General features: G+C 47.1%; 3 protein-coding genes across 4 annotated transcripts; 1 reads left to right on the top strand and 2 right to left on the bottom strand.

The window, feature by feature from the left end:
* Positions 1 to 835: 835 nt before the first annotated feature.
* On the top strand, positions 836 to 9,354 carry LOC134175405 (torsin-1B-like). Of its 2 annotated transcripts, none has more exons than XM_062641357.1 (5): positions 836 to 1,139; positions 4,847 to 5,112; positions 6,305 to 6,480; positions 6,882 to 7,009; positions 7,377 to 9,354. In XM_062641357.1, exons 1-5 carry the CDS (start codon positions 953 to 955, stop codon positions 7,652 to 7,654), a joined length of 1,035 nt encoding a protein of 344 aa, XP_062497341.1. In that variant the 5' UTR covers positions 836 to 952; the 3' UTR covers positions 7,655 to 9,354. The 2 variants fall into 2 exon arrangements, with proteins under 2 accessions (XP_062497341.1, XP_062497339.1); XM_062641355.1 differs by lacking the exon at positions 836 to 1,139 and adding an exon at positions 4,422 to 4,647.
* Positions 9,355 to 11,817: 2,463 nt separating this feature from the next.
* On the bottom strand, positions 11,818 to 17,021 carry LOC134175406 (torsin-1A-like). Its single transcript, XM_062641358.1, has 5 exons — positions 16,774 to 17,021; positions 16,258 to 16,523; positions 14,138 to 14,313; positions 13,919 to 14,046; positions 11,818 to 12,989 (listed from the first exon to the last, which is right to left on the bottom strand). The coding sequence occupies exons 1-5, from the start codon at positions 16,976 to 16,978 to the stop codon at positions 12,739 to 12,741; spliced, it is 1,026 nt and encodes a 341-aa protein (XP_062497342.1). The 5' UTR covers positions 16,979 to 17,021; the 3' UTR covers positions 11,818 to 12,738.
* A 358-nt stretch (positions 17,022 to 17,379) lies between these two features.
* Positions 17,380 to 23,231, bottom strand: CUNH9orf78 (chromosome unknown C9orf78 homolog). The gene is made up of 9 exons (XM_062641260.1): positions 23,099 to 23,231; positions 21,757 to 21,816; positions 21,053 to 21,104; positions 20,768 to 20,838; positions 20,486 to 20,563; positions 19,835 to 20,032; positions 19,264 to 19,400; positions 18,419 to 18,517; positions 17,380 to 18,100 (listed from the first exon to the last, which is right to left on the bottom strand). The coding sequence occupies exons 1-9, from the start codon at positions 23,179 to 23,181 to the stop codon at positions 18,009 to 18,011; spliced, it is 870 nt and encodes a 289-aa protein (XP_062497244.1). The 5' UTR covers positions 23,182 to 23,231; the 3' UTR covers positions 17,380 to 18,008.
* Between the last annotated feature and the right edge of the window lie 3,870 nt (positions 23,232 to 27,101).

Genomic DNA, 27,101 nt, shown 5'->3' with positions numbered 1-27,101 from the left:
GTAGCCTAATGGAGAGGTTGCAATTGGAAAGCCCAGCAAACTTTGTGCTCCTCTGGGGTTAGCTCCTTGGCAGCCAAATGTGGGGCTTTGGGACACCTCCGAGCCATATGGGAAAACTACCTTGGAATAAGCAGCCAAGAGTCTAAGTTGTGCCCGCCTCAAGACTCAGTGGCAGCTGACAGTGAGAGGACTCTCAAAACAGGGAACAATGAGGCTTCCAAGTGCTGGGTGATGAGCAGCACAGGGCACTTGTTTCACGAGAGATGTCAAATCTTGGGCATGTATTCTGAGTGCTAAACAAAGCTGCTCAGTGTTCATCCAACGTGATTTAAAGAATAAAATGAGAATGACTTCAAAGTGCTTTTCCCATTTTTTTAAATTAAAAAAAAAAAAAATGCTGAGAAAATGCAAGCTGTCTCAGGGTCTGTCTTTCCCCTTTGCAAACACTCCTTTTTGGTGGTGGTGGTATCATGAAGCTGTCAAGACAATCTATCTGCTCTGAGAACTTGGATTTAATAAAGCACCTTTCTGACATGCTCAGTCCTGTGAGCTGCAGAGTTCCAGGCACTGCTACAGAAATCTTTGGCCTCTGTGATGCTCAGTGCACAACCTACTTTAAACTAAGCCCAAGCCAAGCATCCCTATATTCTTGGTTAATCGCCAGACCAATTAGTACCTTGACTAAGATTAGGTTCCAATCCTGTTCTACTCAGAACTGGGATTATCCTGATGAAACTCTCACTCTACCCTTGCAGCAATACCCTGTCCACAATCCTGTCAGTTCTCAAGGAGTAGTGTGATAAGTCTGTTAACTCATTAACACCTCCAGCTTACAGGAGACTTGGCTTCCATCCTCTTGAGCAGCCTCAGGCCCCACGCTCTGGGAAGTTATTCTGCAGTTTCTGTTTTGCTTTCCATTCCTGTCAAGCCAGGCTGGCTTTTAGTTCCCACCATGCAGCTCCTGAATGCTGCTGTGTTCTTTCTTCTTGTGCCCACTTTGACGCCAGCTTTGGACCCTCTCAGCACTTCAGTCTTCATGGGGAGCGCTCCTGTCACTTGGCAGCTCCTCTCCCTTCACTCCTGGCTGAAGTGCAGTCTCCTGCAGTGCTGCAATTTGAAGGACACACTGAACTTCTTGGGTAAGGCAGAGGCACCTTGAGCCAAGTGATGGTCTTTCCCAGGGTGGTGAGGGCTTCCCATTTAATGCCAGCCTCCTTTGGAGTGGCTGTGGGAAGATCAGAGCGACTGTCCACAGTGGTTTTAGAAGGCAAAGACTGTACTAACCTAATTCTGCTTATCCCACAGGTGGTCATGTACCCCGCTTCTCATAGCAGTACTAGAGCATTTTCCTTGCTGGTGTCGGTCTCTATTGCCAGAAGCAGGCTGTCCTGCTTTTGGCTGGGCTAGAGTTAATTTTCTTCCTGGTAGCTGGTACAGTGCTGGTTTCGGATTTAGGATGAGAATAAACTTGATAACACACTGATGTTTTAGCTGTTGCTAAGTAGTGTTTATACAAAGTCAAGGACTTCTCAGCTTCTCATGCTGCCCTGCCAGCGGGAAGGCTGGAAGGGCACAAAAAGCTGGGAGGGAATACAGCAAGGACAGCTGACCTGAACAAGTCAAAGGGATATTCCAAACCACAGAACACCATAGAATCTTTTAGGTAGGAAAACCCCCCTTTAAGGTCATGGAGTCCAGTCATTTACACTGCCAAGTACACTGCTAAATCATGTCCCTAAATGCAGCATAAGCCTGCTCAACTGATGGTACATAGGCTTGAACGATACCCAGCTTGGATCAAAGGCATCTCAAGCAGTGTTTTGTGGTTTCTCCATCATTCTCCCTATCTTTCTGTGCCTGTCTTGGCTTTGTGAAATTATCAGGCCTTCTTATACCAGGCAAGATGATCCTGCTGGTCATGTTCATTATATAAACTGGGTGAAAAGCTGGTTGAGGGCAGCTGCTCAGGAACTTCCTGGGCATCAGCTGGTGAGTGGTGAGCAACTGCATTGTGCATCACTTGTTTTGTATATTCTAATTCTTTAATTATTATCATTACTGTTGTTATTTTCTTCCTTTTCTGTCCTATTCAACTGTCTTTATCTCAACCCATGAGTTTCGATTCTCTCCCACACCCTGCTGCAGGAGGGACACAGAGAAGTGTGTGCTGCTTAGTTACCGGCTGGGGTTAAACCACGACACAGGCAAAATTCTGGGGGTGAGCTCAAGGCTAAGAGCTAATGAAATAATCCCACAGCTTCTTGAAACGGACACACAGTGATATCCCACACCCTGCTTGGTGGTTGCCTGTAATACATGTTAAATGAGTAGCAATTAGTGGTAAATCTAGATTCAAACCATGCTGCTTCAATTCCCTGAGACAAGCAGGCTGACAGTCCTCAGTGACTGGGGAAGAAAGGGCTGTTTCACCCTGCCTGCAGGGAGCTGCTGCATGGCCTGAAAAAGAGCTTACAAAACCGTTTAACCATAAACTCTGATCCGGGCACTTGGAATCTCCCTTCCCTTTGTCATGGGATTACAAATATTGCTTCATTTCAGAGCTGGGACGCAGACTTCAAAACACATCCTCAGCTGTCGGAGACCTGTGTGCCTCCACGTACTTCATTCAGTATGTCACCTCCTACCTGCTCTGAATCCAGCTGCTTACAAACAGGCTGCTTCCTAGTAATTTAGCCACTGAAACACCAATTGTACTTCTTGAAGAGAACCCAATGCAGCAATAGAAGCACACTTTTCTATACGTGTGAGGTATGCTGGATGGCACATCAAACCCTCCAGTAAACCAGAATGTAGCACATGCAGTGAACAAGTATCTGCAAACACAGCAGGTCTCATCCCAGGACCTTGCAGTGAGCAGTAGCCACAAGACCACTAGGACTCCTGCGTATCTCATACAAACTGCTTGGTTCCCATAAATCCCACCAAGGGTCTGATTCATGGTTCTGTTTCTCGGTTGGATTCTCTGCCAATTCACAATGTTGTCATGGCTGGAGGGCAGCAAACAGTTGCTCTCCCCGATGGCCATTCAGCTGCAACCAAACACAAAGGCATTAATAATACGGTATTTTCTGACCCCTTTTTCCTTCAGTAGATGGAGCAAGAAGTCTTTGGCCAGCACCTCTGTACCCAGGTAATTCTGAGAGCTCTGAGTGCAAATAGGTACTCCAAACGGGGCATGAAACTCCAGATACCAATGGGGACAGAGAAGGAGGAGGCTCATGCTTGTGGCTCGGGACTGGGAGCGCCATTTGCTCCAGCGCCTCACAGGACACAGGCGGGGTGGAGGGAAGGGACAGGCACACAAGATGGGGCCTGCGTGGCTCTAAGTGGGTCATAGGAACATGGTCTGGCTCAGTCTGAGGGGAGCGAGGGAGCCCAGCTGGCCCTGAGGTGACGCAGGAGGTGAGGAGGGCACGAGGCTCCTCCACGTCACTGCCCGAGGGTGCTGATGCTGTCACACAGAACCAAGCAGGACGGCCCCGCTGCAGCACCTCAATGTCTCTCTTGCAGTGAGGGGCCCAGAGCTGAACACAGGATCCGAGGTGCAGCCTCCCCAGTGCCCAGTGCAGGGGCACAATCCCTGCCCTGGCCCTGCTGCCGCACCGGTGCTGATCCCGGCCAGCGTGCTGGGGGCCTCTTGGCTGCCTGGGCACAAACTGGCTCATGTTCAGCTGCTGTTGACCAACACTCCCAGGTCCTTTTCCCTCGGGCAGTTTTCCAGTTATTCTTTGCCAAACCTGGAGCATTCCATGGGGTTGTTGTGACCCAGGTGCAGGACCTGGCACTTTGCCGGGTTGAACCTCATAGAACTGGCCTCAGCCCATCGATCCAGCCTGTCCAGATCCCTCTGCAGAGCTTCCTGTCCTACAGCAGATCAACATTGTCACCCGGCTTGGTGTCATCTGCAGACCTACTGAGGGTGCACTCGATCCTCTCATCCAGATCCTCCATGAAGACACTAAACAACGCTGGCCCCGATACCCAGCCCCGAGGGACCCCACTAGTGACCAACTAGATGTGACACCGTTCACCACCACTCTTTGGGCTCTGCTGCCCAGCCAGTTTCCCCATACACCTATCCAGGCCATGAGCAGCCAGTTTCTCCAGGAGAACGCTGTGGGAAACAGCATCCAATGCTTTATTAAAGTCCAAATACACAATGTCCACAGCCTCATCAACCAGGCGGCCACCTTGTCATAGAAGGAAATCAGGTTACTTGGGAGAAGAGACCACCACCTCCGCTCTCCATCCTCCTGTGAGGTATCAGAGCGTTAATGTCCCCCCTGAGCCTGCTGTTAGTGTCGCTCCCCTCCGGTCCATCGCAGTCAGGGCAGCGAGCACCGCCCGTGCCCATCACAAAGATGGCGGCGGCGGCTACGGGCAGGGCGGGGATTTCCCGCCCACAGGCGGCGGCGGGCGCTGCTGCGGCAAGGCGCGGAGCCGCCATGCTGCGGGTGCTGGGGCTGCTCGGGCTGCTGCTGCCGGGGCTGCTGGCGCTGGAGCCGCTCAGCGTGGGGCTGGCCATCGGCGTGGCCTCGGCGCTCACCGGGTACCTGTCCCACCCCAGGTTCTACTGCAGCTACGTGGAGTGCTGCCCCAGCGCCGGCCGGCGCCTCAACGCTGCCGGTACGGTGGGGCCGGGGCGGGGGGAGGCCGCGCTGGGCTTCATAGCCCTGCCAGTAACCGGTCACTGGTGCGCCTGGCAGTGGCCGTGCCGCGCTGAGCCCCGTGCCCGGCAATGGCCCTGCTGAGCTCGCCCGGTGTGTGGCCAGTGAGCGGCTCCCGTTGGTGGCCAGGCGATGCTGAGCTCTCCCTCTCCCCACAGCGCTCAAGTTGCAGCTGGACACGAAGCTCTTCGGGCAGCACTTGGCCAAGGAGGTGGTGCTGAAGGCAGTGATGGGCTTCAGCAACAACCCCAGCCCCAAGAAGCCGCTGATGCTGTCCCTCCATGGCTGGGCCGGCACCGGCAAGAACTTCCTCAGCCAGATCCTGGCGGAGCACGTCCACCCTGCCGGCCTGCGCAGCAAGTTCGTCCATCTCTTCCTGGCCACCCTGCACTTCCCTCACCACGACCAAGTCAAGACCTATAAGGTGAGGAGGGACACAAGGTAATCCTGTTAGCTTGTCCCTAAAGGCGGGGGGGTTGTGCTGCGTTATGACCCCCAGGTACCTGGCAGCTGGAGTTGGGTATTTCCAAAGCTGATGCTTAGGAGCAGTGGACGGGGAAATCCCTGCAGGAAGTGAAAGGCACAGAAATATCACAGGGTCTAAAGTGAGACCAGTTTCCTAGTGCTGCCCTGTCACTAATGCCATCTGTTGATTTCTGCTGTGCTTGCTGTTAGGAAAGAATCCTGCCTGGCTGGGATCAAGGTAACTTTGTCCATAGCAGCTCCCACAGAGCCGTGTTTTGTGTTTGTGGCTCAAACAGTGTTGATAACAGAGCTGTGGTTTGGCTTTTATGGAACGGTGCTTGCACAGCCTCAAAGCTTGCTTTGTTTCTGCACTCAAAAGTGAGCAAGCTGGGGTGTGCAAGAGATTGGGAAGGGGATGCTGCAACAACAACTTACCCCAGTCTGCCAAAGGGTTATTCCATACCATATGCTCAGCAATCAATACTGGAATAGAAGGAAAAAAGTGAGGGATGTTGGTTCTAACACTGGCTGGTCACTGGTCTGCATGTGTGATTCCCTTTGCTTGTCTTTTTCTTCTTTCCATCACCTATCAAACTGTGTTTACCTTGACCCATGATTTTCTCACTTCTGTTCTTTGTTCTCTCTCCCCCATCCTGCTGGGGTACTTGGCTGCTGCTGGGTCAATCCACCACATATTGTGCAATGAGAAACTGTAGCTTACATGAGACATTTTTTAAGTCACTTCATTCCTTGATATTGGAGAATTCCAGTCTTCATGTTTTAATGCTTGAAGGTACCCAGAAGTGATGTGCTGCTAAGTAGGGTTTCTGTATGAAAGACAAAACAGTGATTTAAAACAAACAAAAAGAAGCTTTCTCGTCACAAGACTTCCCAGCTAATCCTGGGTTTTGTGTCTTTCCATACATTAAGCAGAAAGAATTAGAAAGTCTTTATGAGCATTTAAAATCAATGTTGGATGTCAAAGGGATCAGTCACAGAGTTTATGGTCCTCTCTTCAGGAAAAAGTATAACCGATGAGCACGGGTTGCTGACATTTGAAAGCATGTCCCTAGTGCCTGTCACATACAAGCAGCTCACAGTACATCTGGAAGAGGCCTCATTTTTCAGTGTTTTTCCACCTCTTCTTCCAGGAACAACTGCAGAACTGGATTCGGGGCAACGTCAGTGCCTGTCCCCACTCTGTCTTCATTTTTGATGAGATGGACAAAATGCATCCAGGTCTCATCGATGCCATCAAGCCATTCTTAGACTATTACGAGCAGGTTGATGGGGTGTCCTACAGGAAAGCTATCTTCATCTTCCTCAGGTCTGTAGCACCTATACAGTCATTTTGAGATCCTGAGCTAAATCTGTGTTTATGGTGATAAAGATGTTCCCATGGGAGCTCATTCAAAGAACAGCAAAAGAACCACTCTGGAGTGAAGACCCTCTCTGTGAAGACACAGGGAAGCACTATGAGCATGGCTTGTGACTGTAGTGAAGCAGGTCTGGTGCCATGCAGCAGACCACTGCAGCATGCAGAGCTTGTGGGCCAGGCCCAGAACACAGATCATACGAGAGTTCACATTTTGGGGAGGTTCTCTTGCATGGGTGCACTGTTTCAGTGTTTTGTTTACATCAGGAAGATGAGCAATGTGGGTAACCAGCTGAAAAAGAAATGCTGCTTCAGCTGTGTCTGTACTTACCACGTTTTCCTTTTGTGAACAGCAATGCAGGTGGTGACTTAATTAATAAAGCAGCTCTTGACTTCTGGGCAAGTGGAAAGCGCAGGGAAGAGATTCAGCTGAAAGACCTGGAGCCCATGTTATCTGTAGGAGTCTTCAATAACAAGAACAGTAAGTCATTGTCCCCAGAAAATGGGAAATTTGTTTTACTCATAACACAGGGCTCATCTCTCTGATCTTCTGCAGCCTACCTTGACCCTGCCCTACTTTCTCTGGGCCCATCTTCCTACAGTGCTCTAGTCCTGCACCCTTTTGGCCCTTCACTCCAGTGAAGTGGCACAGAAGTTGCTCTGCATGCACGCTGAAGGAGAGCAGTGGCACCTGCAAGGTACAGTCAGTCTCATCCCCCCTGCTAATGGGCATCTTTTCTTCCTTAGGCAGTGGCTGAGACAAACTGAATTCAGTTTGCCCTGTAGGTCCTCTCTTATGCAGGTTCAAGTCTAGAGAAACTCCCTCCTATGCTTCTTTTTCTCCCCAGGTGGACTGTGGCACAGCAGCCTCATTGACAGGAACCTCATCGACTACTTTGTCCCCTTCCTACCCCTGGAGCACAAGCATGTGAAGATGTGTGTCAGGGCTGAAATGATAGCCCGTGGCTATGCTGTGGATGAGAACATCGTTCAAGCAGTGGCTGATGAGATGACATTCTTCCCAAAAGAGCAGAAAATCTACTCTGATAAAGGCTGCAAGACTGTACAGGCCAAGCTGGATATTCATGAAGACATTGTGATGAGAGATACAAAAGCCAAGGGTTGAGTACCTGTCAGGACTCCAAAGCATTTCCAGGGCTTTTGGAAATCTATGATTTGCACTTAAGCTTTTTTTACTGTTGCAGGGAGTTTGGTGAAATACCAGAGTGTGCTGTGTGGGCTTTTTAACTGCAGTTGTATTTTGTGGTTTGTTCTTTGTTTAAACATAACATAGAATCACAGAATGGTTTGGGTTGGAAGGGACCTTAAAGCTCATGTAGTTCCAACCCCCTGCTACAAATAGACACCTTCCACTAGACCAGGTTGCTCAAAGCCCTGTTCAACCTGGCACTGAATATCCCACTGTTCGTCTCTGAACTGACTGGTATCCAGATGTTACCCTCTTTAGTTTCCTTTTGATCTAGAGAAAATTTCCAAGTGTGTTATATACATAGCACTGGATACAGTCTCTCCTGCTTTATTCTTCCAAGTGCTAGGATTATTAAGCATTTAATTCCACTAAAACTAGACAAGGGCAAAGGAGAACAGAAATTCTCACAGGCAGTCATATTCCCTTCCTTGTACACTGTCTCAGTCACGGGCTAGCTAAATGAAGGAGTGTGTGGTGTGTTTAGGACTAAGAGAGTGCCTGAAAGGGTGAACACCTTGATGCATTGCAGGTGGATTGCTGCTTAGACAAAAAGAAATGGTAAAAGAAACTTTATATTCTTTAACTAAGGGAACTGTGTGAATTTGTGTGGTCTTCCTGAGCAGAGGTACCCATCTGAGGGATCCCACTGCTACAATGTCCTAGACCAGCCTACTGTTCATAATCAGAGAAATCTCTCATGAGGATCTGACTGTTACAGCTTGTCAGGTGAATCTGCATGTGGGCTTCTGGGGCTGAAGTCTGCAAGATCTTTAGTAGTCACTCCCAGCTGCACCCAGTGGGTAATGCTACTCTCACCTTGCTTGGAAGACTTTCATGGCAGAAGTTACTTTAAAATGTGTACTTTTATGCTGAAGTGCAAGCAACAGCAACAGAAAGCTCCTCCTGGAAAGCCACAGAGAAGGGAGTATGGGAAACTGGAGCAATCCACAATCCCATACCTCTGTAGGTAACTAAGTTTTATATAAGTTTTTAATGTTAAAGAATGACTGTGTGGAAGGGTGGGGAGTTAGGAAGCTTGGAAAGACTGAGTTAACCTACACCCACTGGTAAGGCTGAAGTTTAAAACTGTTGCAAGCTTTAACTCTTTCATCATCACTTGTGGATCAAGTATTGTAATGCAAGACAGAAGTGCCTATCACTTGTTGATTGTAGTGTGTTTTCTAAACTGATATGAGGGATTGGGCTATTTTTGTGCTGCAGCATGTGTTCCCTCACTTGTACTTAAACTCACTTTAAGATGCAATGCAGAACTTAACAGTTCTCAATGCTATTATGTCAATTCAAATTACAACAGAGAGCTTAGCATTTACACTAAGCATTAACATTTAAAGTGTCAATTGCCTTTTACAAGCCCAGGTGGAGTTTGTCAAATGTTGGCAAACTGCTCACACTGATGCAACCTCCAGAGCCAAAGCTAGGTAGCCATTAACCTTGGGACGTTGGACTCTTGCTTTTCATGGATCATGTTTTGGCTGTTAACTGACTCACATGGTGCATCCAGTTTCAGTTACTCCAAATACAAAATATTTGTATTTCAATTTCAAAACATTAAGTATTACTACTATATAGTTTGAATAAATCTTAAGTCACTTTTCTCTCTTGGTTTAATCATTTTCAGCTAAAGTACTAGTTTATGCAGTTTTTCAACCAGCTGCACTGCAGCTTCCTATTAAGCTTCCTTAAAAATCTGTTTATAAGAATAGATGAGCAGATAGCCTATTGATATGAAAACATTGACTCATCTGACAGCACAGTAAGGAATTCAGCAGTTAAATACAGCTCAGAAGAAACAAACCTATGAAAAAGCCTTGAAGTCTGCTTCATAGTTACTGACAGGTAACTACTACCTGCCATGCCCTGCAGGACAAATACAACTCAGCTTGTTTAACCATTCCTCCTCTCTGTGCTGCATCTGGGAAGATGGCATTCAAGCTGGCGCTTCACCTCCCCAGCTGGCAAAAATATGATGGAACTACAGGATAAGCATGGGCCAGAGCATCTGCAGCCTCTGTAGCACTGAAAGAGTCAGTGTGTAAATAACGGCCTAATTCAACTGAGGTACAGCAGTTGGCAACAACTCACACCTCACTGAACAGTCTGTTGTTCACGCTGTTGTGAACCATGTGTTGTGTTGTAACGATGCAGAAGGAGTGTATATGGGAAGCATAAGCTGCCTGGTTCATCAGGACTTTGCACTGTGACTACTCCACTCTGTACACACGACAGCTTGGCCCAGGGCACCAGCAGACGAGTATCTAGGGCCAGGCTGCCCCTGTCAAGAGAGCACTCACTACACTGCTGTATCTTAACCACAACCTCTCATTTTATGAGCACAGGAATGTTCCCTGTAGAAGAAGGTTGAATTAAAGCAGCAGTTGCTTGGACTGGACTTTGGTAAGAACATAATTCATCTCTGACTGCTCAGCTGCTCTTGCGTGGCCAATGCAGTGTTTCCCTAGGGATAAGACCTTTCCCCTATTTGACATTTTCCTCTTGTCTGATTCAGTTTCAAGTGGCCTGCTCTCCTGGTTTCAGCTGGGATAGGGTTAATTTTTGTCTTAGTAACTGGTGCAGTGCTGTGGTTTCGATTTAGTCTGAGAACAATGCTGATAACACACTGATGTTTTAGTTGTTGCTAAGCAGTGCCTGCTCCGTATCAAGGAGTCTCTCATGTTCTGCCAGTGAGAAGGTACACAAGAACACAGGAGGGAGCAGAGCCAGGACAGCTGGCCTGAACTAGCCAAATGGATATGTCATGCCCAGCATATAAAAGAGGAGGGAACCGGCTGGAAACCACTGATCACTGCTCAGGGACTAGCTAGGCATCAATTGGTGAGCAACTGTACTGTGCATCACTTCAGCTATGAAACTCTTCTTATGTCAACCTGTGGGGTTTACCTTGTTCCAGGTTCTTTTCCCCATCCCACCAGGGGTGGTGATCAGTGAGCAGCAGTGTGGTACTTAGTTACCAGCTGGGGTTAAACCACGACACCTATTAATAATGTCCAAAGTTACTCAGTCACAGCAAGAAAGAGAATGAGGACCTCAGCTTTGAAACCATACTGTCTAAAGGGGAGAAATAACAACAGGATCATATCTGGGAGTGATTTCAGGCACACAAATTTCATTTACTGAAATGGAGATGCTCCTAACCAGGTCTGCTGTCTTCAAGAATGGAAGAGAGATCAAAGACAGTCTCCACTGTTTCAACATCATTCCTACATGCTCTAGAGTAAGCTTCAATCTACCCTAAACCATCTAGAACTATGATATAACAAAAATAATTGCTATCAATGTATGTCAGATGCTGGTATTGATGCTGCAATGGCACACAAAGCAGAATTAAGAATATTTAATGCTGAAAGAGCCACAATACTGCTTGGTTGAACCACTGTTTTTGATGAGAAGCTACCAGACAGTAATAAAAATTTGTAATTTCCACATCTGCTTTTTTCCATTATTTGCTCTAATCAGGACATCAAAGAAATAGATAAATACCTAAGTTCAAAGCACTCATTTGCTGACAAATACCAGGACTGATAATTTGCATATTACACAATTTCAGAGCAGAACTGGACAGTTGGAGTCTTACTGGCCCCTTTTTTCCCCTTGCAGAGAAAACTTCAAGCTGCTGCCCCTGAAAACGTGGGTGGCTTCAATGACAGCCTGCACGGTGTTCAGCCAGGGGTACCACAGTGGGAGCAGGAGATGAGAAGCAGGGTTTGAACTGGTGTCTACAAGTTCATCCTTATGATACTGCTGAGCACACATACACCTAAAAAGTCTGCATCTACAAAACACCTGCAAATGTAATTAGTACCAATGGTCTAGAAGTGCAGTTTTCACTCCAAATTTCCTGTTTCCCTTTAACCAGGCAGCAAAGAGTCACACCTCCTCCTCGTATCTATTCCCTTTGAACTCAAGAAAGGACATACCTATATTCAAGAACAGCTGAACACATCAGCCAGAAACATAGCATGCTCTTCCTCAACAAGTAAGTTTGTACAAAATCAACATAAACTGCTCAATGCAAAGGACACCAGAAGGTAGCTAAGAAATACACTTATGATGAGAAGAGTTTATTTTGAATAGAAACTGGCATGAAAACAAAAAGTGTCTGCAGTGCTCACACTCAGAAACAAGTCTGACACTTCCTGCAGTTAAGTTCAGTTGACACATTTCACTTTTGGTTTTGGATCTGTCTTCATCCCTGCCTCAAAGGCACACAGTATTGCAAGGAAGATGAAAAAGGCAAAACCATGCTAGCTGTCCCCCACATTCTACATGTAGGTGAAAAAACTTCTTTTCCATTTCCTTCATGTAAAATTTCACCTGTACATGTTTCCTGTTAAGATACACCCTTTCCATGCAGCTGACTCACCAGTCAGAAAACAAACCTGAGCTCACCCTTGGGCAATCATGCTGTGAACATCGTTATAGATCAAAACCTAACCAAAACCAGGAAGCAACTACACTGATGTGGCAGTCCAGGATTTTAACTTACTCCTTGTAATACTAAATCCACCTTCAGAACACTATTCACATGAAACAGGTTCATATGCTTGGTTTGACACACAGACATAGGAACTTCGATTAAAATTCTCAATATTGTCTAGAGATCATCTACATCAACCCAAAATCCAGTTAAAATTAGGCCATAGTCTCATCCTTCTATAGGTGCCAACAGTCTGCAAACAGCTCTGAAGACTGACACATGATCCAAGAGGCGTCTTGAGCGCTGTCAGACACAGACTCCCACATTTACAACAGTTTGTTCTTACCTTGACAACACAAGGCTGACGTACCTGGGAGCCGTGACTAGTGACAGAATACCAATGCAGAGGCACTGCCACTTATTTACACACCAGGAAAGAAGTAATGTTCCTTTCGTAAAAAAGTGCTTAAAAATGAAATGTCCCAGGTTCTCCACGTTGTGATTAAGTTAAATTTGCTTCTTCACAGGTTGCAGCAACAAAGTGTTAGAAGTCATAGTAATAATCCAGCTTGGCATCCACAGTTTTACAGCCTTTATCCGAGTAAATTCTCTCCTCTCTGGGGAAGTAGGTCATCTCGTCCGCTATTCTGCTTAGGATGTCTTCATCCACAGCATAGCCACGGGATTTAATCTCAACCCTGATACACATTTTCACATGTTTGTATTCCAGAGGCAGGAAGGGAACAAAGTAGTCAATGAGATTTCTATCAATCAAGGTGCTGTGCCAAAATCCACCTGCAAAGGGAAAGAGAAAGGAGTTGTTACTCCTCTAATTACACATTACCGTGAGTTGCATGAGAACAAAAGGCGTATTACAACCCTCTGCTACATACCAGTAACAATTCACCTGTGGTTTTAGGGCCCTATAATGTACAAGTAAGTCCAAATACAAGCTCATTCTCATGGTAAGCTGTGCATAAAGTTTTGGTGATACATATAAATGTGGTCCATTGGAGCTGAATGAATGAATTCTGATGGAATGCCTTTAAGCCCTGCTCCCCAGTGCTAGCCTCATACGTTCCCCTCTCTCACCTAGAGAAGAACTGATTTTTTACCTTTAATCAGCTCTTCCAGACCAGCTTTCTGACTCCTGTTTTTGAGCTTGCATTTAACCTTTTAAAAAAGTTAGCTTCCAAAGCTAATTTCAGAGCATAATTATGTTAAAACCCCCTTTTTACCAGAAGTCCTGTGCAAGGAAACCTAGGAAGCACTGGACTGCCCACAGCAGGGCTGACATATCAGCTTGCTACTCCTAAATAGCTGTCAGAAGGCTTTTAACAGACTGAGCAAGACAGGCTAAGTGGGTTGGTGGTCAAGGAAGTGGCTTCCCCATAATAAAGTATTTTATAGGTTAAAGATTTATCAGCCCTAGCTCTACTGTCAGGATTTACCTTTGCTTTCCCTTTAGCCCCCAAAAATGCACAGCATAGACTTCCCCCAACATATATAATCCAACAGACAGCAAACATTCCGGTAGCCAAGGTGTACACAGAGCTTCATGTCATCTCAAGAGCTGACTGTAGGCCCCAAAACTGCACTGTGGCTCCCTGCTAGCCAAAAACTAGAGGCCACATCAAGCAGAAACCATAGCTGTAAAAATACAGCTAGATGAAGCGCATCCTTTTTGTTTCTACCACTTCCAAAGCAATCCCTGTTTTACTCACTATTTTTGTTATTGAAGACGGACACAGACAGCGCATTCTGGATATCTGAGAGCTGTATATCTTCCCTTGTCCTCCCGTTTCTCCAGAAATCTAGTGCCACCTCTGTTATCTTTTCAGCTCCTGCATTGCTAAGTAAAGAGAAAACAAAGATTGTAGCTGGAGGTAGCTTTAAAAGGCATCAAGTGTACAGAATAGCAAACCTGAGAGGCTACTTCATACCTGAGGAATATGAAGATGGCTTGCCGGTAAGACACCCCATCCAAAAGCTCATAGTAGTCCAGGAATGGCTTGATGGAGTCAATGAGTCCTGCATGCATTTTATCCATTTCATCAAATATGAAGAGTGATCTAGGACAGATGCTCACATTTCCCCGAATCCACGACTGCAACTGGTCCTGTGAGGCATGAAAATGAAAGATGCTGAAAGAGTCTGGGTTGAAGAGATAGAAAATAGCACTTCTGTGTACTGACCTTTGTCCTGAGAGAGTAATTTCAATTGTATCATTTTAACAGCTTTGGCTTCTTGACTAGAGCATGGTTAAAAACTATAAATAAAACTTTTAACAAAATCTCATGCTCGTTGTGAAAAACTTTAAGACACCAAGAGATGGGATGGGACAAGCAGGAAATCTCATTGTGACATAAAACATAGCAAAAATTAAACTGCACAGTAGGACACAGGATGGGCACCACTGAGGAACAGCAACACAAAGCAAAGCCCTGACAAGTAAGGTGATTACTTTTGTCAGCACTTTGATCTAAACATCCTTCGGTGTCAAAGCCACGAGCAATATTGAATTTGCTGCCTGAACAGCACCAGTGAGAAACTGCAGCTGCAGTCACTGGCAGAAGTAGAAATTCTCAGCCCTGTGTTTTAATCATTCATAAGTTTAAATGAAGACAGTTATGAGCCCTTCTTAAAACACAGTACTGCTAATGCTTTATTGTATTTGAAGACTCTCTCACTTAAGTGTTACATTTAAGGTCAACAATGAAGTAACTGGAAAAACAAATAACCCCCCCCCCCAAACGAAACCCAAAAGGTTGATCTGCTGGCAGATGAAGAACTGCTCTGATCATTTGCAATGATTCATTGGTTTTTTATATTCACTGTTTACTCAGTCTCTGAACCGCAGCACAGGAAGGTGCCATTGGGTGTACTGTGAATAAGAACCAGTAATTCTCCCTACTGCCTTGGGCAGCAAGATTCCCAAGTGTATTCACCTTGAAACAAAAGCAGAAAAGGATCCATTTTGTTTTAAAACCGCTCAGTTGCAAGAAGCTGTAAAAAAAGAGGAAACGGGTATTTCCTCCATTTAGAAACCAGGTTTGTAGACAATCCCCTTCTCAACATACACAAACCAAATAAGAACATTCAGTACTACAAAAGACAGTGCTGCTCATTCAAACTCTGCTGTTAACAAAGATAGACCCCTCGCCCCCCGAAAACATGCATCTCAGCCACCATTCCACATGACAGCAGCGTATAAGGATGCTGGGGAGGGACTCTTCATTAGGGACTGCAGTGACAGGACAAGGAGTAACGGGTTCAAACTGAAACTGGGGAAGTTTAGATTGGATATAAGGAGGAAATTCTTTCCTGTTAGGGTGGTGAGGCACTGGAATGGGTTGCCCAGGGAGGTTGTGAATGCTCCATCCCTGGCAGTGTTCAAGGCCAGGCTGGACAGAGCCTTGGGTGCCATGGTTTAGTGTGAGGTGTCCCTGCCCATGGCAGGGGGGTTGGAACTGGATGATCTTAAGGTCCTTTCCAACCCTAACTATTCTATGATTCTATGAGATCCACCTGCCTACACAGCCGCACTGACACTCACAAACTGACAGAACCGTTCCAAATCCATTCTGTACATTTCTGACAGCAGAATATTTCGTCAGGTTTGTTTCACAGCTGGGAAATGGATGCACAGAAAAACTAAATAAAACTGCTCAGCGTGCAGCAAAGCTGAAAAGCACAACCATGCCTCAGAGAGCAAGCTCCAGCTTGCCATGGTACCTGACACACCTGGAGGTCACCATATCACCTAACCATGGAGACCTGCTGAACCACACTCATGCCAGTCACATCTCTAACCGAAGTACAGCATGAAAATTAACCATAAAGAAAGGCTCAAAACACATACAAAACCCCTTCACATTCACAGGAAAATCAGTCCTGAGGGATGTTAGGATTTACTCAGTTCTTTACAGAAGATTCCAAAATGAGCACACTGCATAAAATAGCATCTACGTTTCTAGTGCTGCTCATGCCATAGCATTTATAATTCCATACAGCAGGCACTGCAGCAGAGCTATGCCCCATGGGCTCCACAGCACCCCCTTACCTTGTAGAGATTGATGCTGTGAGCATGAGGGAAGTGTAAAGTTGCCACGAACTGATGGACGTATTTGCTCTGCAGGCCTCGTTTATAAATGCTTTCGGCGACTATCTTACTGACAAAGTTCTTCCCCGTGCCAGTCCACCCGTGCAAGGAAAGGGCAAGAGGCTTTTTGGCATTGCTGTTGTTCAAGAAGCCCTTCACGGCCTTCACAATCACCTTGCTCACCAGGTGCTGCCCGAACAGCTTCTTGTCCAGGTTCTCCTGCAGAGCTGGATGGGGAGAACATCAGCAGCAGCGAGGAGGGCGCGGGCTCCCCTCAGCTTCTCCCTCCTTTGAGGAGGGTCCCGCACCCACCCGGCTCTGAAGCCTGCCAGCCACGGGCAAAGGGCCGGCCGAGCTGGAGCCACACGGGCGCTGCCTGCCCCCCGGAGCCTCTGCACCCCTCCATACCCTCCTCGTACCCCACAGTGTCCCCTCTCGCCCCCCCCCAGCACCTCCCATCCCGCCCCGGCCCCGCACCGGCGGCGGCGCGCTGGTCGTGCTTCTGGAGGCAGCACTCCCTGAAGTAGCAGTAGAGCCGCGGGTAGGAGATGAAGCCGGTAAGGGCCGAGGCGGCAGCGCCCGCGATCGCCAGCCCCAGGCTGATGGGCTCCACGGCGCTCGCAGGCGTAAGGAGCGGCAGCAGCACCAGGGCCGCCCTCAGCGGGCCCCGCCATAGCTTCATGACCGGCCCGGCCCCAACCGCCGCCGCTTCCGCCCCGTAACGCCGCTTCCGCCGCCGCCATGTTGGGTGCGGGCAGAGGCGGGGCTGACGCTGAGGGCGGCCGCCATGTTGGCCGGGCTAACCGTAGTTAAGCTAAATGGCGGCCTCGTGTGGTACACTTGGTTAAACACAGCGCTCAGGGTCGGGCAGAGCAGCAGCGACATCCCTGACCGCCATGGGGGCACAGGGGTAAACCGCAGCATTTACCTGACCTAGAGACCTTCCCCCTCTGGGGCTACCTCACCCCTTATGGAGTCTCCCCTCCTGAGCGATGGGACACGGACCCCTGCACAGCCATGGGATACTGTTATCCCCGACACCCAGAAACCATCAGCGTGTGTCCCAGAAGGAAAAAAACACCATTTATGATCGCTTAAAACCATATTTATTATTTGCAAGTTGGAAATCCTGCCTTCACGTTCCACACGCCACACTGGCTGTGGGGCCTCTGCACCAGCCGTCACATTGAACCTGATCTAACAGCTGAAAATGAGATTTTCCTCCAATTCAAGCTACAACCTGACCCCATTTTCTTCAACAGCTAAAATAAAACTCAGTGAACTGCTACAGAAGTTAAGTCTACAGGGAACAGAATGATATAAACCAACACAAGTCTCTTACAAAGTTGAATTCAAGCAAAACGGCTTTAGACCTTCCCTTCGTATTTACAAGGCAAACAGCACTGCTGCTTTTAAAGGATTTTAAGAGGGAAAAGGAGTCTGTAAAATCACTAAAAAATGCCAACCATGAAAGCTCATGTTCTTATAAAAGAGGTTTTATAACTGGAAATAAGTTACATACAAGACTTTACCGACCAAAGAGTTCACAATCACCTGTAAAGTGATTCACTACAAGAGCACAAGAAAAGCTTTTGTAGGCAACACCAGCATGTGAAGGTAGTGACACTACCCACCTCCATTGCAGGCCATGGACACAGAATCATTTATTAGTGGAAAATCAGCTCAGCTGCAAAGACTTCAATCCACGGTCATCAGTATCGCCTGTTCATCTTCTTGAATTTCTCATAGTGATAATCATCGGTTGCTTTTTCATTGAGGGGACGTTTGCGATTCGGAGGAGACCCTTCAAAAGAAGGAGAAGGCAGTATCATCTCCCTGTCCTTTCACAGGAGACAGTTCCTTAACCCCACCAATTCTCTTATACAGCCCCCTGCTATGTGAAAGGTTATTGCTTCAGCTGTCAATGCTCCCTAACCTTGTACTCCTTGCTATTCCCCCTTTCATCAAACCCTTGTCAGCCAGCTGCGATGTAGGGGTACATCAAGTGCAATAGATCACTCTGTTTGCCCACTATCTCAGGGCACACAAAGAAGAGGAGAGAAGAAGAGTTGTATCATTTCTCTATGCAAGACCCCTGAAGAATCTGAGATTAGGAACTTACGTTCAGGTTCTGGCCTCTCCGTATCCCCCACTCTCAGTGGACGGGGCTTTGGCTCTTCTTTGTTCCTTCGCACTGGTGCATTTAGCTCCTCATGATAAACTGAAAGAACAAAAACAGCAGATAAGGAGTATTATCTGGAGCAGTGTTATTCAGACAGACGTATTTCTGTGGCATCTGTTACAACTGATCTTAAGCAGAAGCAACAGAACCTCAGAACAAACGCTCTTGTAATTAGTTTCTATGGATAATCAATACATGCAAGATGGGATACAGCAGTTTTCAGTATCACTATTTCATCAGAAGCAGCCCAAAGACACTTAATTTCCTTCAGAACATACAAATCTGACTCTAAATCACTCCTGTAAGCATGGTTAGATGCAGCAGAAGGCTGCCTTTCCTCCAGATGGCTGCAGTATGAGAGTCTCTCCCGGAAATGAATTCTCATCTCCTGGCTAGTAAGGTCTACGTTTGCCTGACCACCTGTCTGCTTTGGCAGCCTGCAAAATGGATTCTCTCAATTACAAACCATCATTTATAATCTCACACGAGGCAGGCATTTCCAGCACATAACTTAAAGAGTCCTGAAACTTATGAGGCGGTGTCAGATGGGAGTTCAAGAGCAGCAAGTCCAGCCATGAGTAATACATCCCTCTCCTGGCCAGCGGATGGAAGAAAAAGACCAATCCAGATGGGGTCTATATGAGCATCCCAGAGAAAGGAATCAGAGAGCTGCTTGTGCTGATACATCAATTAATTTCTCCTACATCAGACTCTGTCCCAACTGATTGCTTTTCCTTGCAGAGGAGAGGGTCACACCTGGGTCAGGAGAGCTACAAGAGACTTACATCTGTTGTGCTGAACATAGTTAACAGCCATGTTGGTGGGAACAAAGGAAGTTTCGCTGTCTTTCTTTTTGTTCTGCTGCTCTGCCAGCAGCTTGGCCTTGGCCTCTTCAGTTGAGATGATGTTTTTTATTTTTGCACTAAAAGAAAAACAAAGAAAAAGAAAAATCCTATTTAGAAAGGGCAGTAGGCATAGAACTGCCAAGTGGGTGGATCCGGGGGATAATAATAGCACTGCTATGGCATTTGGTGTGCTCCTTTGTGAGGAGGCAGCGCTATAGAAACAGACACTTTGTTTCTCTTCCAGGACAGGGCATAAATGGATCCTCCCTAAAATTGCTAGATTCAGGTCACAAAAATTAAGAGCCTGTTGCCACAAATCACAGAGCTGCATTAGAGCCTGTCGCTATGGAGAACATGCTGTGGCAGATACTGCCCTAATCCAGAACAAGACTCAGTCCCACCAGAGAGCCACACCAGGGCTGTGTAATCCAGCCCTCCTGCTGCTCTGTCACTCAGCAGTTAGTCATCTTGGCAATTCAGGCCATAACCAGCAGATCTGTGAACTACATACTCAATTCCCAGGTCCACTTCAGGAATGCCGCTCAGCATCTGGTTGGACAGCATCTCCTCAGTCTTCTTGGCAGAGGAGACACGGATGTTCTCTGGCAGCTCATAGAGAGAATCCTCGGCATTCTTAAGCTTCACCTTCTGCTCCTCATTCTCTACAATTCCTTTTCTCTTCTTCAACTCAGTCTCAATGTACTTCATCCTAAACAGCAGCACACAAGGGACACACGATATTTAATCCTGTTTTCTGTAGCCTGTCGCAGTGCTGCCGAGTACAGCTGCATCCCTGGCCTGATAGCTAGGATAAAGGAAAGAATAATCTCTCCCAAAACAACACAGCTAACATCAGCTACAAAACCCAAGATATTTGCTGCTCTATTCAATAAACTATCAGATCCTCCAAGCTCTTTCACAGCCAGAAGAGAAGGCGCCCACCGGTATTAAGTGTTAAACTAGCTGGTTGGCAGTTCCCATCTTTGTCCATGGAAAATCCTTCTCAAGTCTGGTAGCCAGGAGGTGAAAAGGGCAAGTGGAAGTTTCAGTGAGAACTGGGAAGATGTTCTGGGACTGCTCAGAATCCAAGACAAAAAATTAAAGAGTGAAGGGACACCCAACCCTAAATTCAACATCACAGACACATCACAGCACAACTTACATGTCAGCATCTTCATCCCTCCTGTTGGTTTCAGCTGAGAAGGAAGTTCCCAAGTTCAGATCTTCCTCTTCATTAATCCTAAATGGAAACCACAATGCTTAAGAGTTTTGGGGGTTGTTGTTTTGGTTTTTTTTTAACTAATTTGACAAGTTAGGGCAACAGTAATTGGCCAAAGTGCATTATGTTAAACTCTTCTAAGCAAACCAACAACTGGTTACTTCGTTACTAGCTGTCTTTCAATAGTAATCCAGGGAGAGGTCTTCAGAGTTCACACGCACCCACCTGTCCTTGCCTCTTTCTTTCAGCTTCTTCATGTCCACCATTCCCCCCGATTTTATCTTAAATGGATCATCCTGCAAAACAAGAAATAATAAGAAACCCTGAAGCTTCCCTCTAGTTTAATGCTAGTCTTTGAAATCTGGATAAAACCACAGGAAACATTTAAGTATTGAGCTGAGCCATGAGTCCTACCCCAGGCCAGACCTCCGCAGGGATCAGCTGGATCACACTGATGTTTTCACATCATTACATCTCCACACCGAGGTGATGAAAGAGCCTAGCACTCACCACAAGTGTTGCTTCTTCCTGCAGCTTCTCTCCCACAAGCAGAGCTACAGCGCTAGTGAGGCGGATACAGAAAGTAAACAGAATTCAGTGGAATGGAACATATTACCAACAATGCTGCATTTCTTTATCCTTCTCTAGATCTAGCAGATGGTCTCACACACTTCATCAACGCTAAACTGTCAATGTTCCCAATCCCTCCACATGGATAGAGGAGCTATTACTGTTTTGGAGAGATGAGAATTTAAAGCAGCTTTTAGTGCCTTCCAATGAGTCACCAAAATAAGGAACAAGTTCACTGCTGGTGCACATTTCAATGAGCTCATCAATAGCACTAGATGAGAGGGGAGAGAGGAATTAGGGTGGAGGAGGTGTGAGTGTGTCCAATTTTAAACCATGTGTGCAGTACTGAAGTAATCTGATGAAAATACATTTAATAGTAAATCCCAATCCTAACCTTTTTTGGCCAGGATACTGAACAGACTTTGCTCACCATAAACTGACCCTGTGCACTTGCACCAAAATCTTTCCCTTCTCCAGCCTCAGGGATTTAATGTGAAAATTTCTCCATCAAGAACATGGGATTGGCACTATCTGACATGTAAAGATCTCTACTGCCAGGAGGCACGTGACAAGAGACATATTCACTGTTACATTTCACCCACGGACAAAACCCAACTCCACATCCTTGGTGCCACATCCCTTACCTCACCCCATTAGGTCGCCTTCTGAGGTTCTGAACTTCTTTGGCTTCCTCAAGTTTTAACCTGAAGAAAAAAAAAATGACTTAGGACTTGATGCTTCAGTCTTAACTAATCAATTTAATTTGACTTTTTGCAGTTAATACAGAAACTTCTAGACAGACTTTGCTTTAGACTTCTGCACGTCCCATCCCTGGCAGTGTTCAAGGCCAGGTTGGACAGGGCTTGGAACTAGATGAGCTTTAAGGTCCCTTCCAACCAAAACCATTCTGTGATTCTATGATTTTTGTATCGGTGTCCACTTGTCTGGTTACAGATTAGATAGATGTTTTTTTTATTTTACTTTATTTAAGCAATTCCATTTATTTAAAGCAATCTGAAAAAAAAACCAAAACCCACATGGCACCTGCTGGTTATGTCCCTTCAAGATGTCTTCTCAGCTGAGGAAAGAAGCACCCAAATGTTGACAGGCTTTAATAAGATGCCAATATAGGAAGGGTGAGCTGAGGATCCCCAGTTTCAGTTGAGTCCCCAGCCAATATTCTCCTTGCAGTAAAGCAGAGGGTCACAACACAAAATGTGGGGCACCTTTCCTCCTTCAATGATCAACACTAGCTTCCCATTTACAGCAGAAGTAGCAGCAGCTCTGAAGTGAATATAACACAGCTGAGAGTTACAGATACATCAGTGCATGGATGACTTAGAAGAAAGTTGACGGTAAATCTAAATATCACATCTCTCTATAGACTGACGCGCACTCTTGACTTCATCAGATAACCAGACTGATTGAAAGAGACATCTTTCAGTACCTGCCATTAACTGTGTATCACAAAATATCTTTCAGACACCAGAAAGATTTTGCTTGGAACTCAGAGCACTGAGAACAAGACAGATCATCTCTGAGTGCCGAATTTCAAAAGGCTGGAGTGAAAAGAAGTGAATGCTAGCAGTGATGTGCGCTGCCAGCGAGCAGACGGGTGCCAAGCGGCAGCAGAGGGTCTGTCCGTCACCCGTGACAGAGCGCTGCTCTGGGGGGCTCCGGGGCTGGCCCCTCGCAAACTCTTCCCGCTCCCGGTCCGTGGAAAAGGAAGAGACGGACCGAGGCCTCCGGGGGCAGACCTCCGGTCCCCCTCCTGTTCCCGGCAGTATCAGACTGCCGGGGTGAACCTCCACCCCGGCGCGGGGCCCTGGGAGGCAGTGACACAGCGACGTGAGGAGGTAACGGTGTGAGGCGATGCGGTGAAGCTGTAACACGACAGCGCTCCGTGACCGTGCGACGGCGAGACACGGCCGGCCCACCGCCGGCCCCCAGCACCGCTGTGCCCAGCCGGGCTCTCCGCTGACCCACCTGACCTCCTCGGCGACCTGCTCATCCTCCTCCTCCTCCTCGGAGTCCCCCCTCCGCTGGCGGAAGGACTTCTTGGCCGGCATGGCTCCCCGGCACAGCCGCCACACCGCCGCCCGGACCCCGCAACAACAACGTCGCGCCGCGATGACGCTAAAGCCCCGCGACGAAGCCGGGCAGCACCGCCCGTCCGCCAGCACCGCGGCCGGCACGATCCGCCGGTCCCGGGAACGCTCCGCCGGGCCGGGCCGAGCCCCCCACGTGCCCTCCCGTTGTCTTTCGTGATGAGCTCCCGTGTAAGTCCCAAGTTCTGTTGTTTATCCCGGCAGAGCAGCCCCGCCACGCCGGTGTCTGTCAGGGATGCCAGAAGGGAAACACGCCTTCCGGCCCCCCACTTGTGGAGCCCCTGGGACCTACAGGCGCAGGGCAGCCACCGCCTCCTCTCCGCCCAACCCCGCTCCGCCCCGCTGCGGCCCGGCCCCCGCTCCGCCCCCGGCCTGCGCGGCCCCTGTCGCTCCGCCGCCGCCGCCTCCCCGCACTGCTCGGGGCGCCGCGGCCCTTCCCCGCATCGGGCCGCAGGGCGCGGCCTACCCGGGGATCCGGCCTGAAGCGCAGCCCCGCGGCGGGGCGGGGGCAGCGGCGCCCCGGGCATCCCGCAGGTGAGAGGGGCCAGGGGGCGCTTGGGCCTCGGGGCCTGTCACGCCTCGGACGTGGTGTTGTGGGGAGGGCGGCCGCGCCGCGCCGGGGATGATGCAGCAGCAGCGGCCGAGGGGGCTCTAGGCCGGTCCCCCTGAGGTCCTGCGGTGCCCGGACAGCGGGGCGGTCCTGCAGCCGCCGGGGCCTGGTGGCTGCCCAGGGGTGACAGCGGCATCGGCGCCCCCGCGACCCTCGGAGCAGGACCCTGCGGAGCGGCTGGAGGCTCGGCCGGTGACTCGTCCTACCCAGATCCAGCGTGCAGGCATCTTTGTATTGAACTTCACGCACGCTTAACAGCTGCAGCGTCTGTTAGGAGAAGACTTGTATTTTAGGGTCTGTTGTGCTGAGGAGTGACGTAGCAGAGCGAAGGAGGGGTTCCCAAAGGTGTTTTTTTTTCTTAAAAGCTAAATCTCTAGGTGTGCTGTCATGTTGTGATCTCTAGTAAAATCTGTGTTAAAACCTGGCCCCCTTTGCCTGTTCTACATAAACCACTCAGATTTCCAATCCGTGATGCAGTTCAAACGTTCAGCAAAGAGTCAGAGGAGTTCCTGGTTCTTCCTTGTTAGTAGGTTAGCTGAGTAAATATTTCTTTCTTCAGTATCTCAAGTATAAAATGTCATTAAGACCTACTGCAGATACTCCTTTATCTTGGTCGGTTATGCAAGATGAGTGAGCAGATCTGTCAGTTGTTGGATGAACAGTGTTGAGATTTCTTTCATTCATACTAAGTTATTTGTCAGAGCATCAGGCTGCATATATCTGAGATTCTTGACAGCTGGCTCTTCCTTTGGTACAAAACCAGTTGATTTAAGGAAAAAAAAACACAACAAAACCAAGAAATGTGTTAATGTAGACACACTGGGTTTGGCAGCAGTTTAAGCAACTGAAAGTAGGTTGCAGTTACTGTGGAACTGTTCTGACATGTTCATGTGCTGTTTCTTCCACAGTGGTGCTTGAGAAAGACAGGCTGAAAGACTTGTTTTAAGGTAACTTCTTTTCCCATCATACACAGTACATTTTGACAAGCACAGATAAACTTTTGACAGTGCTTTTATGAAATTCCCAGTTTCCTGAGTAGCATTAGAGCTGTATGTGCCACCTAAAGCTCTTAGGGCACAGTCGTGGGAAGGTAAGGATTGAATACTTCCTTCTGAACAGTTATGACTCAGACCTTTTCTGATGCATCCAGTCAGGTCTGGGAAGCAGAAAGGAGGTTTTCCTTGGTTTGTTCAGAAAGGGAAGCCCTGGGTGGGAAGATCAGCATCCTAATGCTGGGAAGTTTAAAGGGTTTAATTTCAAGTGGAGGGGGGTGTCCCATGGAATGAGGTAAAACCATCCACATCCATGAAGACTGTACTTAACACCGTGAGCTCCAGACCCACTGCCCAGTTAGCTTAAGATGGTGATTAAGAGGTCTGGAATTAATTTTAAAACAATAATTTGTCCATTAGGTTTTCTGGGAAACCTGTTCTTGGAAAGGGATAAGAAATCAAGGAAGGTGAAATAGCAAACATGGCATTGATACCTTTTTTCTTTTGTTAACTGGATCAGCTGATGCATTTGGGAAGAGGGTTTGAGTTTGAAAGATCTCAGAGCCTGGAAGTGTCCCAGTTTTATGTGTTAGTCAAAGATACCGTGCTTCTGTCACTTGTCTTTTAAATCAGCATGTATAACATGGTACTTCTCTGTGAAGCTGCATGAAATTGCTCGTTGTTTGTTTAAACATCTTTTCACAGGTTACTGAGATCCTGGTTACAACCAGTAATGTGTTTTCTAGCATGCAAATACTATTTCTTCCCCCTCCAGTTTTGCTTTGCACTTCCAGTTCAGTTTATTCCGTTCCAGAGTGCTGGGAAAACATTGGCATAAACTTCTCTTGAGGTTTGTCTTTTGCCAAGGCAAGGTGCTAGGCAAGCTTTTCAGCTCCCAAGATAAGTGTTACTGATATGGCTTATTCATTTCTCCTTTTCTTTTTTTTTTTCTTTCCCCCCACTGCCACTGATTCACTGGGAATTCTTTAAAATGTCCTCAAAATGGGAAAATAACAGTCTAGCAACCTTGCTGTGGGAGTCATTAATGTCAAGTTCATCAGATTTTTCCACTTATTTTTTTGTAATGACGTGGGCTTTTCATATCTACTTCATTTCCAGCCAGTAGTAATATTTTGGAGCCTGGTCTGTGGTATTAGTATCACTTGTCTTCTTTTTTTAACAGCCGTGAGTGAGGTTACTTAAACTATGCTTAAGAAACATAAACTCTTTTGATTATATTTTTTGTTACCAAGACATGTTTAAGGTCTTACCTACCTACGAACCACCACAAAAGTGTTTATCATGCTTTTAAACATGCAGCTGTGAAATCTTCTGAGTTGGTACATTTTGTACAGTCTTGGAGAGTTATATTGTTCAAAACCTACCTATCAAATGGTAAACTCCTTAGGGACTGCAGACCGGTTGTCTGTGTTACAGATCATTTCAATCTAATTCCCTCTTGCTCAGCTTCATTTACAACAGTCATATTTTTAATACTTGATAAAGTAGTGTAATAACTAAATGCTAGATTCAGATCATCACAGTGTGGGTAGCATGAAGCCCTTAGACATCATAGGCTAAATATGTGTGTCTTGGGCTGCTGCACCCTTTCCCTTTTAATCTAAATTTCATGCAAACAAGCTCATTAGATTTATCTCTTTTCCCTCTGCCTGTCTGTTCAGATCTCTGTGTTGGTTTTCCCACCCCACCTGCTGAGCTGGTTCTGGGGGGTAGTGTAGCTTTATCAGTCTAGTCATGTTCATGGAGTATTCATGGTATAGTCCATATATACATTTATATATGTAAAGCATGTATGAGTTATTTATTGCTGTAGGACCCTGCATCATTCAGAGATGCTTTGTGATCCAGACAGTCTGGGAGTTTAAGGTTAAGAGGGTGGCCAGTAGGTTGCTGTACTGCTGCTTTCATTTTGAGGCTACAGCAAATCCATCTGTATACCTGAGAGCTGTGCTGCTGAAGCTATGCCTGGGTACTGAGCAGCTCCCTGCACCTCCGAACATTCCTCCTTTTATAGATTATGAGCTTTATTCATGTGTTTCCTTCTCCGTTATCTATGATACCGCAATGCAGCCACTAAGCAGTGGGTCAGAACTGTGCTGGCTAATGACTGGTTCCAGATTTAGATTTGTTTTGATCTCTGAACTTCAAAGATGGATATCATAATATCTAATACACAAATCATGCTAATTTATCTTCTTACAATCTGTGAGAGCGAATCTAACCTGTATCTGAAAAGAACTATCCTGTCTTGGCTTAGG

This window comes from Pezoporus occidentalis, unplaced genomic scaffold, assembly GCF_034315485.1.
Source record: "Pezoporus occidentalis ecotype Australia unplaced genomic scaffold, CSIRO_AGI_Poc_V1 ctg68, whole genome shotgun sequence".
In the NCBI taxonomy this organism is placed as follows: domain Eukaryota; kingdom Metazoa; phylum Chordata; class Aves; order Psittaciformes; family Psittacidae; genus Pezoporus; species Pezoporus occidentalis.
Note: the sequence above shows the minus strand (reverse complement) of the source record. Positions and strands in the feature narration are given on the sequence as shown.